The sequence below is a fragment of the Perca flavescens genome, chromosome 18 (genome assembly GCF_004354835.1).
Source record: "Perca flavescens isolate YP-PL-M2 chromosome 18, PFLA_1.0, whole genome shotgun sequence".
Classification (NCBI taxonomy): Eukaryota; Metazoa; Chordata; class Actinopteri; order Perciformes; family Percidae; genus Perca; species Perca flavescens.
Window position 1 is genome coordinate 32,707,903 of NC_041348.1, and position 19,564 is coordinate 32,727,466.

Below are 19,564 nucleotides of genomic sequence, written 5' to 3' on the forward strand. Positions count from 1 at the left end.
AGTATGGTGACAATGCTCTGCCCTGGGTAGAACTCACAATTTCACAGAAGAAGAAGGAGGACTGAGATGATTTGATCATAACTTCCGGTAAGTACATAACTGCAGTGCGCGATTTGAGACAAAACTCCCCCGTCAAATTTTACGCACTATGCAAGTAAGTACGTAGTGTACGAAGTGCACTTCCCTTAGTGCACGATTTGAGACACACTATCTGTCTGCATTTCGTTCAAAAGGGACACGGTATAGTTGTTTTAAAGACACCTGTTGCCTTTTCAGCATGCGCGCAATAGTCAGCAAACTTATGGATTCCACATTGTTAAACATGTCTTCACTGTCCAAGATATGCTGGCTAATTTCTGTAAGGCGAATATCATTTCTGGCCCGAACCAAATCGACCACAGCCTGCTCTTGTTTGTCAGTCAGAATTTTGTCTCTGCCTCCCCAATTTGGCCAAATCTCAATTCTACAGAGAAAATTACAGAAAGAACACACTCAGTCACATCACCTACTCGGTGATACACATTGGTATGCAGTCATTTGAGAACTGAGAGTAGTTATGTTTAGTTCATGCTGAAGACTTACCGGTTCTCTTTGCAGAAAGTTGTGATTCTAGAGGCCACGGTTGATCTTCTGAGGTTTGGTTGAATCGTAGTAGCCCCCTCAGTCATTGTCATGCCATGATTTACGACATGGTCTACAACTGTTGCTCGGATTGCATTGGACACTCTTTGCTGTTGCTGCCGCCGCTGTCTTGGTCCGTGGCCTGGTCCTCCACCACGGTGCCCCACACCTCTCAAACGAGCCCACGGCCACCTCTCAGATGGGCTGCTTGTCCCCTGCCATACCTTTGACCAACACGTCTTCCTCGTCTTCCTCGTCTTCCTCCCACCACCGCTTGACCTCTATTGTGACCTGGATCACCTGCCGGCTCCATGTTACGTATTGCTATGGTGTTGTAAGTGGATCCCAATCGACTCTTATACTCGTACCACAATGTGAACTCAATCATCAGTAACGAGTTGGCAGAATTGGACCAGCAGTTCCAAGGGCCTGCATGCATACAGTGCAGTACTGTCAATACTGTAAATAGTCTGAAAATGTGGTACATTCTACTATAGTAGCAGTATCTGGTAAACAGTAGTACATTACAGTAAAGAAGGATGATGAAATATTACATCCATAGATACTGTATTCTGATTGGTTCATGCTAATTGGTGATAATGAATCTCGTTATCTTGAAACTTTCATGATCTAAACATGGAATATTGTTTATCTGTTTCCATACAATTATGCATTAAGAGTAATGATCATTTGAGCAGTTGTATGGCTTGATAGTTAGATGATTGTAATGAAATGAATAGACCATCATCTGAACTGTGATCTTTTGTTTATGTGGATTGTATCCAAGCAATTGAAAGTGTTAGAGTTTTGAAAAATGTGTATTTTGATCGATGGTTGTGAGTTTTGTGTCTAGAGTTTTGAAAAATTATGTCAAGGTTCTGAAATTAGTGCCAAAGTGATTTTAAAAAACTGTAACCATCATCAGTCCCCCCCCCGACCTGACCTGAACTATAGCAGCTACATGATTCATATTAATCTAATGCTAACCTTAACCATCATTTATGTTTGGGATCACACTTTAAATGCTGTTTTTACATCCTTCAAACACTCACACACTAGTAAGGCTGGGATTTACCATTATCACACACACACACACACACACACACACACACACACACACACACACACACACACACACACACACACCTAGGCCCAGTTTAATTTGCATCTTCCTTGTATACAATATATGTGTAGTAGAGGGTCCCTGCTCGGTCTCTGTTTCAGTTAAGGGGTTCTTGGTTTAAAAAGTATTGCTTTACTTCAAATTACAAAGTTGTCTCTTTGGTCCATTAATGGAGGCCGGCGTGTCAGATTTGGGTGCCAACATTGTGTAAACCAATGGGAGACACACACACACTCAAGGACATGTTCCCACCCATGTATAGTGTTATCGGTGTGAAACAGCAGCTGCTCAGTAACTTATTAATCTTAACAGTATAAAGAAGTGTGAGAGAGACATTTTTTAAGGGTCTTGGAATTTAGCAATAAAAACTGTTGCTTTTTCTATAAAAGGAAAGTTGTCTCCTTTTTTTAGTAAACAGCAATAATTAATGAGCAGGGTTTTGGGTTCTTACTCTGCAAACAGTTTAATTTAACTGAGACAGAAGAGTCATCAGTGTGATATTAACGAGAGATAAAAGTATGTAAATCATATTTTTATAACACACACACACACCCATACACACACACACACACACACACAGACACACATACACACACACACACACACACACACAGACAGACACACACACACACACACACACACACACACACACCCATACACACACACACACACCGACACACATACACACAAACATACACATAGACACACACACACAGACACACACACACAGACACACATACACACACATACACATACACACATACAGACACACACACACAGACACACACACACCTAGGCACAGTTTACAGTTTTTTCCAACTGCTTACACACAAAATCGTTTCATGTCACATGATTTCTGAAACCTCTCACTCAACGTGATAAACTAACCAGCAAATCTCCAAAACCAGAAGCTATTTCTCAGCCTTTCACTCAGCTTTCAATGGCATAAAACACTTTTTTCAAAACATTACACACAATTCTCTACCTAAGACACAAAAATCTAACAGGAAGTGACTTGCTATCCATTTCTAAACACAACCAATCAAAATGCTTCACTTATTTACCAGGGCACACACACACTTCTCACATTTGCAAACACATTATGTCATAACTGAACACTAACCAATCATTGCTTTAGTATAGGAATATACAAAGGTCAAAGGTCAGATTACCTGTTTTGAACAATGGATGCCAACAATAGACAGAGAGGAAGAGGAGGAGGAGGAGGAAGAGACAGGGGATAACAACGAGGAGGAGGAGGAGGAGGGAAGAAGAGTAATAAGGAGAGCCATCTCTGATGAGATCAGGGAGAGAAGTCCATCTTGAGTAGCGTTACAGTGGTGTCCATACTACATGCATCTATCTAATAATGACTATTTCAGCATTACTAATCAATCAGACTTTATTTTGCACAAAGTGCATACAATACTGCCCCCCACACACACACCCGCCCCGACACACAAGCAAACACTCACAACACACGCACACACACAAACACACACACACACACACACACACACACACACACACACACACACATATTCTTTATTCCAAAAATTATACCATTGGTTTACATATGTTTATCCTTGTATTTTCATGTTTCATACTACTGTAAACAACACTGAGCTACTCTTACTAACTGTTTTGCCCAATAAACATTTTCTGTTTTATTGTAACATTGTACAGTGTGTACATGGTATATCCAAAAATCTACTATTATGAAAAAAGTGTTTGCTATTTGATGCAAATGCTTCATTCTGAGATGTGTTTATGGTATTTTGAATGCAGTGTTTCATGTTGAAGGAGATGTGAGGCATTTAGCATTTTGTGTGTGTGCAGTTTTAGGAATTGTGTGTAGAGTTTTGAACAAAGGAGACATAGATTTGAAAACATGTGTAAGCAGTTGGAAAAAACTGTAATATGCATCTTCCTTGTATACAATAGCAGAGGGTCCCTGCTCGGTCTCTGTTTCAGTTAATGGGTTCTTGGTTTAAAAATCGTCGAAGACCTCTACTTTACTCCAAATTACAAAGTTGTTTCTTTGGTCCATTAATGGAGGCGAGTCCCCAAAAAGTGCCGGCGTGTCAGATTTGGGTGCCAACATTGTGTAAGCCAATGGGAGACACACACACACTCAAGGACATGTTCCCACCCATGTATAGTGTTATCGGTGTGAAACAGCAGCTGCTCAGTAACTTATTAATCTTAACAGTATAAAGAAGTGTGAGAGAGACATCACAGACATCAGAGCATCGAGACACACTGACATCAGGTTCTTCATCAGATCACTTCTGCTGAAATATGACCATGAAGGTAAGTTTACAACTTTATATATCTGATAGTTTGTGTCACAACCTGGAAAACTCATTTTAATCATTTGTGGCCCCACATTTTGGACAGGGGTAGCAAAAGTCTTCAGCTTGCTTTATAAAGTATTCTAGCTGTGCATGAGAGTGAATGAACTTAATTATAATATCTCTCTTCTGTTCCAGCTGATTTCAGTCTTCCTCGTCTTGCTGTCTCCACTGTTGACCAGCTGCCTGCCGCTCATTCTGCCGGTAGACTGCAGTGACATTTACCACAATGACAACAGCCGACCCAGTGGAGTGTACACCATCTATCCCATCGGAGCCACGTCTGCTGTCCAGGTACACTTCATCCTCTCTGGGACTCAGGTTGACCTTCAGATCAGGGCTTGAAGGGATACGCCACCATTTGTTGAAATAGGGCTTATCATGGTCTACCCTAGTTGTAGATAGGTGAAATAGGGCTTATCATGGTCTACCCTAGTTGTAGATAGGTGAAATAGGGCTTATCATGGTCTACCCTAGTTGTAGATAGGTGAAATAGGGCTTATCATGGTCTACCCTAGTTGTAGATAGGTGAAATAGGTCTTATCACGGTCTAACCTGGCTGTAGATAGGTGAAATAGGTCTTATCATGGTCTCCTCTAGTTGTAGATAGGTGAAATAGGTCTTATCATGGTCTCCCCTAGTTGTAGATAGGTGAAATAGGTCTTTTCATGGTCTACCCTAGTTGTAGATAGGTGAAATAGGGCTTATCATGGTCTACCCTAGTTGTAGATAGGTGAAATAGGTCTTATCACGGTCTAACCTGGCTGTAGATAGGTGAAATAGGTCTTATCATGGTCTCCTCTAGTTGTAGATAGGTGAAATAGGTCTTATCATGGTCTCCCCTAGTTGTAGATAGGTGAAATAGGTCTTATCACGGTCTCCCCTAGCTGTAGATAGGTGAAATAGGTCTTATCATGGTCTACCCTAGCTGTAGATAGGTGAAATAGGTCTTATCACGGTCTAACCTGGCTGTAGATAGGTGAAATAGGTCTTATCATGGTCTCCCCTAGTTGTAGATAGGTGAAATAGGTCTTATTATGGTCTCCTCTAGCTGTAGATAGGTGAAATAGGGCTTATTATGGTCTCCTCTAGCTGTAGATAGGTGAAATAGTTCTTATCATGGTCTCCTCTAGCTGTAGATAGGTGAAATAGGTCTTATCATGGTCTACCCTAGCTGTAGATAGGTGAAATAGGGCTTATCCCGGTCTCCCCTAGCTGTAGGTATGTGAAGTAGGGCTTATCATGGTCTACCCTAGTTGTAGATAGGTGAAATAGGGCTTATCCCGGTCTCCCCTAGCTGTAGATAGGTGAAATAGGTCTTATCATGGTCTCCTCTAGCTGTAGATAGGTGAAATAGGGATTATCCCGGTCTCCCCTAGCTGTAGATAGGTGAAATAGGTCTTATCATGGTCTCCTCTAGCTGTAGATAGGTGAAATAGGGCTTATCACGGTCTACCCTAGCTGTAGATAGGTGAAATAGGTCTTATCATGGTCTCCTCTAGCTGTAGATAGGTGAAATAGGGCTTATCATGGTCTACCCTAGCTGTAGATAGGTGAAATAGGTCTTATCATGGTCTCCTCTAGCTGTAGATAGGTGAAATAGGTCTTATCATGGTCTCCTCTAGCTGTAGATAGGTGAAATAGGGCTTATCATGGTCTACCCTAGCTGTAGATAGGTGAAATAGGGCTTATCATGGTCTCCTCTAGCTGTAGATAGGTGAAATAGGTCTTATCATGGTCTACCCTAGCTGTAGATAGGTGAAATAGGTCTTATCATGGTCTCCTCTAGCTGTAGATAGGTGAAATAGGGCTTATCATGGTCTCCTCTAGCTGTAGATAGGTGAAATAGGTCTTATCATGGTCGCCTCTAACTGTAGATAGGTGAAATAGGTCTTATCATGGTCTCCTCTAGCCGTAGATAGGTGAAATAGGCCTTATCATGGTCTACCCTAGCTGTAGATAGGTGAAATAGGTCTTATCATGGTCTCCTCTAGCTGTAGATAGGTGAAATAGGTCTTATCATGCTCTACCCTAGCTGTAGATAGGTGAAATAGGTCTTATCATGGTCTACCCTAGCTGTAGATAGGTGAAATAGGTCTTATCATGGTCTCCTCTAGCCGTAGATAGGTGAAATAGGTCTTATCATGGTCTCCTCTAGCCGTAGATAGGTGAAATAGGTCTTATCATGGTCTCCTCTAGCCGTAGATAGGTGAAATAGGTCTTATCATGGTCTCCTCTAGCCGTAGATAGGTGAAATAGGTCTTATCATGGTCTCCTCTAGCCGTAGATAGGTGAAATAGGTCTTATCATGGTCTACCCTAGCTGTAGATAGGTGGGCCAACACATTTTTTGTGCATGCATTGTTTTAGTCTGGTGCAACACCAGCAGCGCCTTCGCTAGTTAGCTTAGCATAGTGAATGGAATCCTATGTTGCCGGTTAGCATGTTGTGAGTAAAAGTGAGCCAACAAAAAAAACAATAACAACCTAATTACTTGCACTGACACAAAATATGTGTTGGCCCACCTATCTACAGCCAGGGTAGACCGTGATGAGCCCTATTTCAACAAACGGTGGCGTATCCCTTTAATATCGCTTTTGATTTCACAATTCAATTTTTTTTCGAATTTTGATTCACAAGGTCCTGATTCAATTACATTTCTGATTTGATATCAGTCAGGTTAGGGACATTTCGGTCACAATACCAGTTTATATTTGATATAAAAGAGATTCTCGGAGAACTTCTGCTATAAATTGTGAAAGCAAGAAGCAACCGTCACCTATTTTTTTATAATGCACCAGGTTAATGTTTACATTAAGAAATGTTTAAAGTACTTGAACTGAACTGAACAGGACTAACAACAGGGGCGGAGCTAGACTCTCAGCACAGTGGGGACAGAGCCTCATCACTGGGCCCCCCTGCTACCAGGTGACTTCTAAAATAGCTATAAATCCATGTTGTAATGGGTCACTTGTTGAGCCAAGTTAGCCTATGTCCAATAAATCACAAAGAAAAGCCACATTGTCAGACAAGTTGTATTAAAGAACAATGAAAACAGCTTTCCAGTCAAGTTAAAATATTTCAGCACCAGAGACAGCGACAGGGTTGGTGCTGAACAGGCCAATCATTGCTGCTGAATAAATACATATAGGCTATGTTGTCTCCTATGGGGTGATTCTGGTTGGGCAGGTGAAGTAGTAGAACTGATTCAAGTACATTTGGATACAGATTTAGTTAAAGGATCACATTAGGTCATACCTGTGTGTGTGTGTGTGTGTGTGTGTGTGTGTGTGTAGGTGTACTGTGACATGGTCTCAGAAGGAGGACGGTGGACGGTGAGTATTTTAACTGAAGTCAACACTTCCTGTAGTTCCTTCACAATAAATCACATTCCAGTAAAATCCTTGTTGTCTGGAAACATGAGTTATCAGATATCTCGTGTTTATCTAGTTAACCCCCCATCCCATCCCATCCGTCCCCGTCCCCCAGGTGTTCCAGAGGAGGATGGACGGCACGGTGAACTTCTACAGGGGCTGGGATCAATACAAGACCGGCTTTGGTATCGCTGCTGGAGAGTACTGGCTCGGTGAGAAATGAATCTAAACTAACAGTCATGTCTTCATGAATCTGTTTCTAAATGTTTGATTGTTTTCAGGTCTGGAGTCTCTCTACCACCTGACTCTGAGGAGAAAGTATGAATCTGTTTCTAAATGTTTGATTGTTTTAAGGTCTGGAGTCTCTCTACCACCTGACTCTGAGGAGAAAGTACAAGCTGCTGGTCGACATGGAGGACTTTGGAGGAAAAAAAGTGTTCGCTCGTTACTCCTCGTTCTCCATCGACCCAGAGTCCTCCGGATACAAGCTATCTGTTTCTGGATTCACTAATGGAGGAGCAGGTGAGGTTTCCACATTAAGGACAAGAATTTCAGCCATAAATGTTGTGGAGTGTGATATTGGTTTTCATTGGTTCATTGAAAATACGACTCTTTGTTCAAGTCCCTGGAGTCATATCGATGCCGATAAAGTGGTCGCGAGTGCAGTTAGACTTTTCAAAACTCCACGCAGCGATATCATATAATGGAGAGGGGAAACTTCCTCTGAGACAGACAGGCAGAACAATAGATATGACATGACGTCATAACTAATGGTATAACTGTCAGCCATCTTACTAGGGTACTGTTTACTATTGTCACCTATGGCAACCAGTATGGTTGTCAGCTGGTCAGCACCTAACTGCTTTACCAGAAGAACCACAGAGACCAGGAAGCTGCCATCACTTTCCACACGTCAGTAGGAGTAGATAGAGTATTTTATCTCTTCTTTTTTTAACTATAAATACAGAAAAGTTGGTGAACTAGCTAGCAAGCTAGTTATGTTGCCTAGCAACTGTTAACGGACCGGCTGAGATGTCAGTTATTGGTGATTGCTAGCTAGCTCTTAACATCGTTTATGAACAGCAAACATAATTTTGGTTGATTGATTTTTGACCTCAAATAAGACATTTAGTAACGTTAACGTTATAACAGTTTTTTTTAACGCGTCAGTAATATTACCCCTACATTGACTGCTATGAGGCTGATTTCACTCAATCTGTGTTAAGTTTTCACTTAAATTATAGTTAACGACAAGTTCTCTTCTTTACTCCTAAATCTCATTTCATAATATCTCAAGACAAATCCAGCGAGCTAACGGTACGTTAAAAAGTAACGTTACACATCGACCAGCCGCACTTAACGCTACATTTTCACCAGCTAACGTTAGCTCCCCAAACGTTAGCCATGTTGAATCCTGCTGTCAGTCATATATTTACATCTATTGTTGTCAGCTTACCTCACGCCTTTACACGATTTTCCTTTCAGTAAAGCAAATTAAAACTTAATAATCCATGTCTTGACGAGGTAAAGTAACTTCCAGAAAGACTTCCTACTTCAGCAGCAAGTCTCCGCATTACTATCGTAAATGTAATTTCCATAACGTTAGTTAGTAAGTCCATCAGCTGTTCTGGTGAAGTCATTCTAGTCTTTATCAACAAAAACTCAGTGAAGCTAGCGAGGCTCTTCAACTCCTCCGCTCATCGTCTAAACAAACTCCACGCCGGCCAGCTGACAGTAAGAAAACAAAACGCTAAACAGGAAGGAGCAGGGTTGATGGGAAATGTGGTCTTATAGTTGAGATAAAATCTACAGACATAAATAAATGTATTAATAAATTAGAGTTGGATGTTTCTCTCATGTCTCTTATCGTAACTACCACTCAATAGACCAAAATACTGAATCTATTATTATTAATATTATGAGTATTTTAGTACAATATGAGATTGGATTCTGAACGGCTGCCATGACAGTCTGGCTTTGGATTTCCGGAGAAAACAAACCCATGTGACGCGTTCGTCCAATCAGCTGCCGGTTTTCATTACTTGGGCAACAATACAAAGTAGCGCCGCCTGCTGTTATGGAGACGTATTACGTTTCTCAGCCGCCACATGAAGTAAACAAACACAGCTGCGTTAATTTCGTTAATTGTTTTTAACGAGTTAAATATTAAATAATTAACGCAAAAATTATAAAAAAAATTAATTTTGACAGCCCTAAAATATATATATATATATATATATATATATATATATATATATATGTTGATTATACACTTGTTGTGTTTCTGTAGGAGACTCCATGACTAATCACAATGGAAAGAAGTTCACCACCTTCGACAAAGACCAGGACTCTCATGCTACTAAGAACTGTGCCAGATTATACCTGGGGGCCTTCTGGTACAACGCCTGTTACTATACAAATCCAAACGGTGTTTATCGTTGGGGGACTGACAACACTCTCAATTATGTTGGAGTGGAGTGGCACCAATGGAAAGGTAGTAACTACTCCCTGAAGAGCATCAGTATGAAGATCCGTCCTGTGCAGTAGTTCTCCAGGACCAACGTACAGCAGAATATCTGCTCATCTCTTCTCATTTATTCATCTTTCTCTCATTAAGATTTTAATCTCACAGCAGGTCTTATGTTCCTGAAACTGGAAAGAGAACCAGCTGATGTCTGTAAATCTTGTTATGGTCTGTGATGGTTTAAAGCGGTCGCAGCTCGCTGCAACGTGGAGGAAAAGTCAGAAGTGTCTCCAGTTTATCTGCTGTACGGTGACAATAAATAAATAAGCTGAGCATTAAGACGATCTCATGTCTTCTTTTATTCATAATTAGAAAGCAAATAGTTTATATTTATTATTATTATTATTATTATTATTATCATCAAACTTTTATTGGAGCCACAGTCCTGAAATAATGTTTTTTAAAGTTATAAACTTAAGTAGTTTTAAATCCTTTGAGTGGACTACAGTCTGTTGGGTCTTAAATGATGTTATCAGCCAGAACCAAGTAGAACTCAGACAGTTGGTAATTATTACGCTGACTTAACCCTCCTGTTGTCCTCGGGCCAAATTTGACCCTTTTTTGAAAACTTTCTAAATCAGAACTGTGACAAAATGAATGTTGGAAAAAGCTACAAAAATGCAGGAAAAACAATCGACAATTTTCTTAATTTTCTGAATGCTGAAAAAATTGACAAAAAAGTTGTTAAAAAAAACAAAATTTGCAAAAAAGTGAAGAAAAAAAATGTCTTCACTTACTCTTCTATGGAGGGTACTTAATTCATAATTAAAATTAGCAGCAAAAAGAGAATATGCAAATATATCGAATTAAAAATATTATAATTAAAAGTCAAAAAGCAAAAGTTAAAATGATAATTTGAAAAAAATGGAATAACAATAAAAAAGGGAGAAATTTAAAAAAAAACTTTAAATTTAGTTTTTTTATTTTAAATTTAACTTTGCTCTTTAAAATTCCTTCTTTTCACACACACACACACACACACACACACACTCACACACAAACACACACACACACACACACAATCATAGACACAGACACACACAGACACACACACACAGGATGTAGCAGGGTGTGTTGTGCGATCCAGTGTTTGTACAATATGAATAGAAATACCTTAAACCTTAAGAGCACTAGATGATCATCCATGATGCCAAACGGCACCTCTGATTCATAGTTAGATAATCTGATAACAGTTAAACGTAGCTAGTAACCGACTTTTCCTGCTAAAAGCTAAGGAGTTAGCCATCATGGCGGTGTCTTTGGTGTTTTCGTAGCCTTTACAGGAGGTTTTCTATCCAGCCTGGAACTTGTGCCTTTTTTCGGAGTTGTTCAGCAATAAATCCAAACTCTTACATCCAAGATTTATCCACTCGATGTCCATAATTTATCTCGCTAGCTCCGTGCTACCAGCTAGTATAAATCTCCCATGATGCTTTGCGAGAGTGTGTTGACATGTTTCAACCAATGGGAAGGCAGGTCCGTCACACAAAGACTATGTAGTCGAAAAGAGAGTTCACTCCAGGGAATCCGAGCGAGAACAAAGAGTAAAGTGAAAAAGAGAGATAACTCTATTACCGTTCTACAGAGAAGAATGACATCACTGTTTAGATATTTGGGACACATTTTGGCCTTTTTTGAAGAAATGTAAATAGTTTTTCATTTATATGAGTTATATCGTTCATTATGTTTATTTTTGCACTGGATGACTCCAAATATATAAGAGAACTGTTTTAGACAACACAAATGCTTGTGTAGCATTGCTGTGTGATATCAATTAATATGACATTATTATTTTGATTATTGGCAAAAGCGTCTGGACTTTTTTTGAAAAAATTTATATATTTTGTCAACTGTATAAGTTATAAAGTTTATTTCTTCACAGTGTGACTCCTAAGACATATGAGAAGTGTTTTAGACAGGAGATTGGCTTAGCTTGTATTGCTCTGTGTGTGATATCAATAAATATCTGTGAGATTCATGTTCCGTTTTATTTATTTATTTATTTATTTATCTTTAAGGTCATACAACCTTGTTTTACATTCAAGTGACCTCACCACAGCACACATATTCTAATAGCCCAGTTTTTCATGAAAAAAATGATGTACATTGATTGACTATAGACAACAGGGTTGATGTTTTACAAGCTTTTTTAAAAAATAAAACCAGAAGGAAAAGGAATTGTAAAAATGGCCTCAGGGTGATAAGCGTAAAAATGTCTCAGATCTATTCCATCTACCAATCAGACAGCCAAACAGCTTGTGATGTCATCACACAGGTTTTTATTGGCTCAACACACTTTCACCTTTATTCACATGAATGGTTTCAGAACTTCAGATGACTGGACGGAAACAGCCAGCGACAGGGTCAAAGGTTAAGATGACATCAGCCCAAAACAAGGTGAGGTGTGTTTACTGTCCCCAGTGTTAGCATGGTTAGCATCGCTAAGCCTCTGTTCCTGATTGGTCCTAAATCAGCCCCTGCTTTCTCCTCTCCTCTAAAATAAACGGGACCACTGGTTACTGAATGATCATCACGCTGCAGACTGAGACCATGACCTCATTATGTAATGTTCACCGAGGTAATAAATCAAGAGAGAAGTCGGCTCATTTTCTCAGAGAAACAGACTTCTGTTTGGGCGCCCGGGGAGCTCAGTTGGTAGGGTCCATATATAGAGGTTTACTCCTCGACGCAGAGGGCCGTGGGTTTGACTCCTTTGCTGCATGTCATCCCCCCCTCCTCTCTCTCTCCTTTCATGTGTTCAGCTGTCCTCTCTATAAAGGCCTAAAGATGCCCCAAAAATCATCTTAAATAAAAAGAAGAGAGAAAGAACGCAGCTTTAAGGAACTTCTCAGACCCGAGACCTTGTCCTCGGACCCGAGACCTTGTCCTCGGACCCGAGACCTTGTCCTCGGACCCGAGACCTTGTCCTCGGACCCGAGACCTTGTCCTTCGACCCGACCTCGGACCCGAGACCTTGTCCTCCGACCCGAGACCTTGTCCTCGGACCCGAGACCTTGTCCTTCGACCCGAGACCTTGTCCTCGGACCCGAGACCTTGTCCTCGGACCCAAGACCTTGTCCAGGATTCTCCCGTCTCTGGTTCGGATTCTGTTTGACAGTCATTCGTGATTTCTACAAAGTTTTTGTTGCTTTTTCCGAAATTTTTGTCACATTTTTCAAAGTTTTTGTGTCAAATTTTTCAAACTTTTTTGTCCCTTTTTTTAAGGTTATTGTCACTAACTAACGTAAAATGAAAAGTAACAAAAATGTCGGCCGTCGGACCGGGTCTCTCTTCTCCTGTCTCTGGTTCTGATTCTGTTTGAGAATCTGATTCTGTCATTTGTGATTTTGAGTTTTTGTCGCTTTTTCCGACATTTTTGTCACAGTTTTAGATTTTTTTTGTCCCTTTTTTTAAGGTTATTGTCGCTAACTAACGTAAAATGAAAAGTTACAAAATTGTCTAAAAAAAAAAAGGTACCACAAACATCAGTTCTCTGTTTGCGCGTCAGACCGGGTTGGACCGGGTCAGTATCCGAACGTCTGCCTGATGGCCTGGAAGTAGAAGCGGCGCCAGCCCTCTCTGGTGGCGTCCTCCTCGGCCGCCGGCACGCCGCTGCACGCCATGCTGAGCTCCGTCTCGTCTCCGCGCTGCTGCAGCTCCAGACTTACCGCAGCATAGTAGTCTGATGGGGACACAACACACAGCGCTCAGGGGTCAGACGGTCCCTGAACGCAGCAGCAGGGACACAACACACAGCGCTCAGGGGTCAGACGGTCCCTGAACGCAGCAGCAGGGACACAACACACAGCGCTCAGGGGTCAGACGGTCCCTGAACGCAGCAGCAGGGACACAACACATAGCGCTCAGGGGTCAGACGGTCCCTGAACGCAGCAGCAGGGACACAACACACAGCGCTCAGGGGTCAGACGGTCCCTGAACGCAGCAGCAGGGACACAACACATAGCGCTCAGGGGTCAGACAGTCCCTGAACGCAGCAGCAGAGACATACAATAACAAACATATTAAGGATTAAAATGAAATAAACAAGGAAAAAAGAGGCTCATCGTGACATCATCGTGACATCATCATGACATCATCTTGACATCATCATGACATCATCTTGACATCATCATCACATCATCATGACATCATTATGACATCATCGTGACATCATCGTGACATCATCTCGACATCATCATGACATCATCTTGACATCATCATGACATCATCATGACATCATCGTGACATCATTGTGACCATCGTACCGCTGGGCCACGTCCTGAAGCGCCACCTCATCTGGATGCTGCGTTCAGGGACCAGCTCGGTGAACTCGCCGCTGACGCTGCCGTCCATCATCTGGAACCGGCCGCCTCGCCGCCCGTCCAACACCGCCGCCGAGCGGGTAAACACCTGCACAAACTACACACACACACACATTGTACTGTAGCACTGTAGTAGTACAGTAGTACCGTAGTAGTACTACAGTACAATATACAGTACAAGTACTAGTAGTACTGCAGTACTTTGTACCTCCTGGCTGATGAATGTGGTGTACAGCTCAGCAGCAGACGTCTGGAAGGTTTCCTTCAGATTAAAGCTGCAGGTAGCAGGGCTGGGGGCGGGGCCAGAGGAGGCCCTGGGGGGGGCGGGGCCAGAATATGCCTTGGGGGCGGGGCTAATCTGTAGGAGGTCAGAGGTCACAGACTCACCTGGTCTCATGTTATAATGCTTTATAACCTCAACAACCACGTTATAGACACCATTCCTTCTGTTGTATCAGGATGTGTTTGACCAGAGACTGACTGGTCTGGAGAAGACATACAGGTGTAGTTTGTGGGTCTACCTGAGGCTGACTGGTCTGGAGGAGACATACAGGTGTAATGTGCTGGTCTACCTGAGGCTGACTGGTCTGGAGGAGACATACAGGTGTAGTTTGCTGGTCTACCTGAGGCTGACTGGTCTGGAGGAGACATACAGGTGTAGTTTGTGGGTCTACCTGAGGCTGACTGGTCTGGAGGAGACATACAGGTGTAATGTGCTGGTCTACCTGAGGCTGACTGGTCTGGAGGAGACATACAGGTGTAGTTTGTGGGTCTACCTGAGGCTGACTGGTCGAGAGAAGACATACAGGTGTAATGTGCTGGTCTACCTGAGGCTGACTGGTCTGGAGGAGACATACAGGTGTAGTTTGCTGGTCTACCTGAGGCTGACTGGTCTGGAGGAGACATACACGTGTAATGTGCTGGTCTACCTGAGGCTGACTGGTCTGCAGAAGACATACAGGTGTAGTTTGCTGGTCTACCTGAGGCTGACTGGTCTGGAGGAGACATACAGGTGTAGTTTGTGGGTCTACCTGAGGCTGACTGGTCTGGAGAAGACATACAGGTGTAGTTTGCTGGTCTACCTGAGGCTGACTGGTCTGGAGAAGACATACAGGTGTAGTTTAATGGTCTACCTGAGGCTGACTGGTCTGGAGGAGACATGCAGGTGTAGTTTGTGGGTCTACCTGAGGCTGACTGGCCTGGAGAAGACATACAGGTGTAGTTTAATGGTCTACCTGAGACTGACTGGTCTGGAGGAGACATACAGGTGTAGTTTGTGGGTCTACCTGAGGCTGACTGGTCTGGAGAAGACATACAGGTGTAGTTTAATGGTCTACCTGAGACTGACTGGTCTGGAGGAGACATACAGGTGTAGTTTGTGGGTCTACCTGAGGCTGACTGGTCTGGAGGAGACATACAGGTGTAGTTTAATGGTCTACCTGAGGCTGACAGGTCGAGAGAAGACATACAGGTGTAGTTTGTGGGTCTACCTGAGGCTGACTGGTCTGGAGGAGACATACAGGTGTAGTTTAATGGTCTACCTGAGGCTGACTGGTCTGGAAGAGACATACAGGTCTAGTTTGCTGGTCTACCTGAGACTGACTGGTCTGGAGGAGACATACAGGTGTAGTTTGCTGGTCTACCTGAGGCTGACTTGTCTGGAGCGGCTTCTTCTTCTGTGTCGGAGGCTGCGGCGTCTTCTGCTGTTGGTTGGAGGGAAGGATCATCCCCTGGCTGAACTCTGCGAGGTCACATGTCACTCTGGTTACTATAGGGATCCTCAATGATTGGCTAGTCCTGCCCGTTGCATTCTGGGTAACAGACCTGATTTGAGCTGCTGGACGTACTGGGCCAGAACCCGGCGGACCTCCTGGACGCCGCGTGTCCTCATCAGGCCGAGTAGCGGTGTGTCGGGCTGGTCCTTACACAGAGACACCGAGATCTAGACCAGTACACACAGAGACACCGAGATCTAGACCAGTACACACACAGACACCAAGAGCTGGACCAGTACACACAGAGACACCGAGATCTAGACCAGTACACACAGAGACACCGAGATCTAGACCAGTACACACAGAGACACCGAGATCTAGACCAGTACACACACAGACACCGAGATCTAGACCAGTACACACAGAGACACCGAGATCTAGACCAGTACACACACAGACACCAAGAGCTGGACCAGTACACACAGAGACACCGAGATCTGGACCAGTACACACAGAGACACCGAGATCTAGACCAGTACACACACAGACACCAAGAGCTGGACCAGTACACACAGAGACACCGAGATCTAGACCAGTACACACAGAGACACCGAGATCTAGACCAGTACACACAGAGACACCGAGATCTAGACCAGTACACACACAGACACCGAGATCTAGACCAGTACACACAGAGACACCGAGATCTAGACCAGTACACACACAGACACCAAGAGCTGGACCAGTACACACAGAGACACCGAGATCTGGACCAGTACACACAGAGACACCGAGATCTAGACCAGTACACACAGAGACACCGAGATCTAGACCAGTACACACACAGACACCGAGATCTTGACCAGTACACACAGAGACACCGAGATCTGGACCAGTACACACAGAGACACCATTCATCTAGAACTTCTCATCCATTCATCTAGAACTACTCATCCATTAAACTATTCTTCTAGAAGAGACAGCACTACTCATCCATTCATCCATTCATCTAGAACTACTCATCCATTAATCTATTCTTCTAGAAGAGACAGAACTACTCATCCATTCATCCAGAACTACTCATCCATTCATCCAGAACTACTCATCTATTCATCTAGAACTACTCATCCATTCATCCAGAACTACTCATCTAGAAGAGACAGAACTACTCATCCATTCATCCAGAACTACTCATCCATTCATCTAGAAGAGACAGAACTACTTATCCATATATCCAGAACAACTCATCTAGAAGAGACAGAACTACTCATGCATTCATCCATTCATCCAGAACTACTGATCCATTCATCTAGAACTACTCATCCATTCATCTAGAAGAGACAGAACTACTCATCCATACATTCAGAACAACTCATATAGAAGAGACAGAACTACTCATGCATTCATCCATTCATCCAGAACTACTGATCCATTCATCTAGAACTACTCATCTATTCATCCATTCATCTAGAACTACTGATCCATTCATCCAGAACTACTCATCCATTCATCTAGAACTACTCATCCATTCATCTAGAACTACTAATCTATTCATCCATTCATCCAGAACTACTCATCCATTCATCCAGAACTACTGATCCATTCATCCAGAACTACTCATCCATTCATCCAGAACTACTGATCCATTCATCCAGAACTACTGATCCATTCATCTAGAACTACTCATCCATTCATCTAGAACTACTCATCAATTCATCCATTCATCCAGAACTACTCATCCATTCATCTAGAAGAGACAGAACTATTCATCCATTCATCCAGAACTACTCATCCATTCATCTAGAAGAGACAGAACTACTCATCCATTCATCCAGAACTACTCATCCATTCATCCTCAGATGACATCATGTACCCTGTGACGTTTATAAACAGGAACAGGAAGTGAACACAGTGACGTTTATAAACAGGAACAGGACGTGGTTTCTCACGTCGAGGTCGTCCGCCTCGTTCTCGTCCGACAGGTTGGCCACGTGGACGGTTCCTCGGTACTTCACACCGCTGCTCGCCGTCCCTGCAGAGACAGTTACAATCAGAGACGATTACAATCAGAGACGATTACAATCAGAGACGATTACAATCAGAGACGATTACAATCAGAGACGATTACAATCAGAGACGATTACAATCAGAGACGTTTACAATCAGAGACGATTACAATCAGAGACGATTACAATCAGAGACGATTACAATCAGAGACGTTTACAATCAGAGACGATTACAATCAGAGACGATTACAATCAGAGACGATTACAATCAGAGACGATTACAATCAGACGATTACAATCAGAGACGATTACAATCAGAGACGATTACAATCAGAGACGATTACAATCAGACGATTACAATCAGAGACGATTACAATCAGAGACGTTTACAATCAGAGACGATTACAATCAGAGACGGTTACAATCAGACGATTACAATCAGAGACGTTTACAATCAGAGATGATTACAATCAGAGACGATTACAATCAGAGACGTTTACAATCAGAGACGATTACAATCAGAGACGTTTACAATCAGAGACGATTACAATCAGAGACGATTACAATCAGAGACGTTTACAATCAGAGACGATTACAATCAGAGACGATTACAATCAGAGACGATTACAATCAGAGACGTTTACAATCAGAGACGATTACAATCAGAGACGATTACAATCAGACGATTACAATCAGAGACGATTACAATCAGAGACGTTTACAATCAGAGACGATTACAATCAGAGACGGTTACAATCAGACGATTACAATCAGAGACGTTTACAATCAGAGATGATTACAATCAGAGACGATTACAATCAGAGACGTTTACAATCAGAGACGTTTACAATCAGAGACGATTACAATCAGAGACGATTACAATCAGAGACGGTTACAATCAGACGATTACAATCAGAGACGATTACAATCAGACGATTACAATCAGACGATTACAATCAGAGACGATTACAATCAGACGATTACAATCAGACGATTACAATCAGAGACGGTTACAATCAGAGACGATTACAATCAGAGACGATTACAATCAGAGACGATTACAATCAGAGACGTTTACAATCAGAGACGATTACAATCAGAGACGATTACAATCAGACGATTACAATCAGAGACGATTACAATCAGAGACGTTTACAATCAGAGACGATTACAATCAGAGACGGTTACAATCAGACGATTACAATCAGAGACGTTTACAATCAGAGACGATTACAATCAGAGACGATTACAATCAGAGACGATTACAATCAGACGATTACAATCAGAGACGATTACAATCAGAGACGATTACAATCAGAGACGTTTACTAGGTTCACTAGTAAGTGAAGCAGTTTTGTGTGTAAATTAACTAGTAACTGAAGCAGTTTAGTGTGTAAAGTAACTAGTAACTGAAGCAGTTTTGCATGTAAAGTAACTAGTAAATAGTAACTGAAGCAGTTTTGCGTGTAAAGTAACTAGTAACTGAACTGCTCTTGAGGAATTACTGTAATTGTTGGGGCTTTGTA

The 19,564-nt window shown here is 42.2% G+C and overlaps 1 protein-coding gene and 1 pseudogene across 4 annotated transcripts in view; one reads left to right on the plus strand and one right to left on the minus strand.

Moving 5' to 3' along the window:
* Nucleotides 1-148: 148 nt before the first annotated feature.
* LOC114572907 (microfibril-associated glycoprotein 4-like) lies at nt 149-10,262 on the plus strand (annotated as a pseudogene).
* Nucleotides 10,263-12,969: 2,707 nt separating this feature from the next.
* LOC114573139 (activator of 90 kDa heat shock protein ATPase homolog 1) overlaps nt 12,970-19,564 on the minus strand; it is an 11,365-nt gene continuing 4,770 nt past the window's right edge. Inside the window, exons 3-8 of one of the 4 annotated variants that reach the window (XM_028605092.1) lie at nt 17,982-18,064; nt 16,142-16,259; nt 15,961-16,058; nt 14,526-14,675; nt 14,261-14,414; nt 12,970-13,677 (exon numbers count right to left, since the gene is read on the minus strand). In XM_028605092.1, coding sequence (XP_028460893.1) covers nt 13,520-13,677; nt 14,261-14,414; nt 14,526-14,675; nt 15,961-16,058; nt 16,142-16,259; nt 17,982-18,064 — 761 coding nt within the window. In that variant the 3' untranslated portion in view covers nt 12,970-13,519. The other 3 variants (XM_028605093.1, XM_028605094.1, XM_028605091.1) reach the window with 3 other exon arrangements.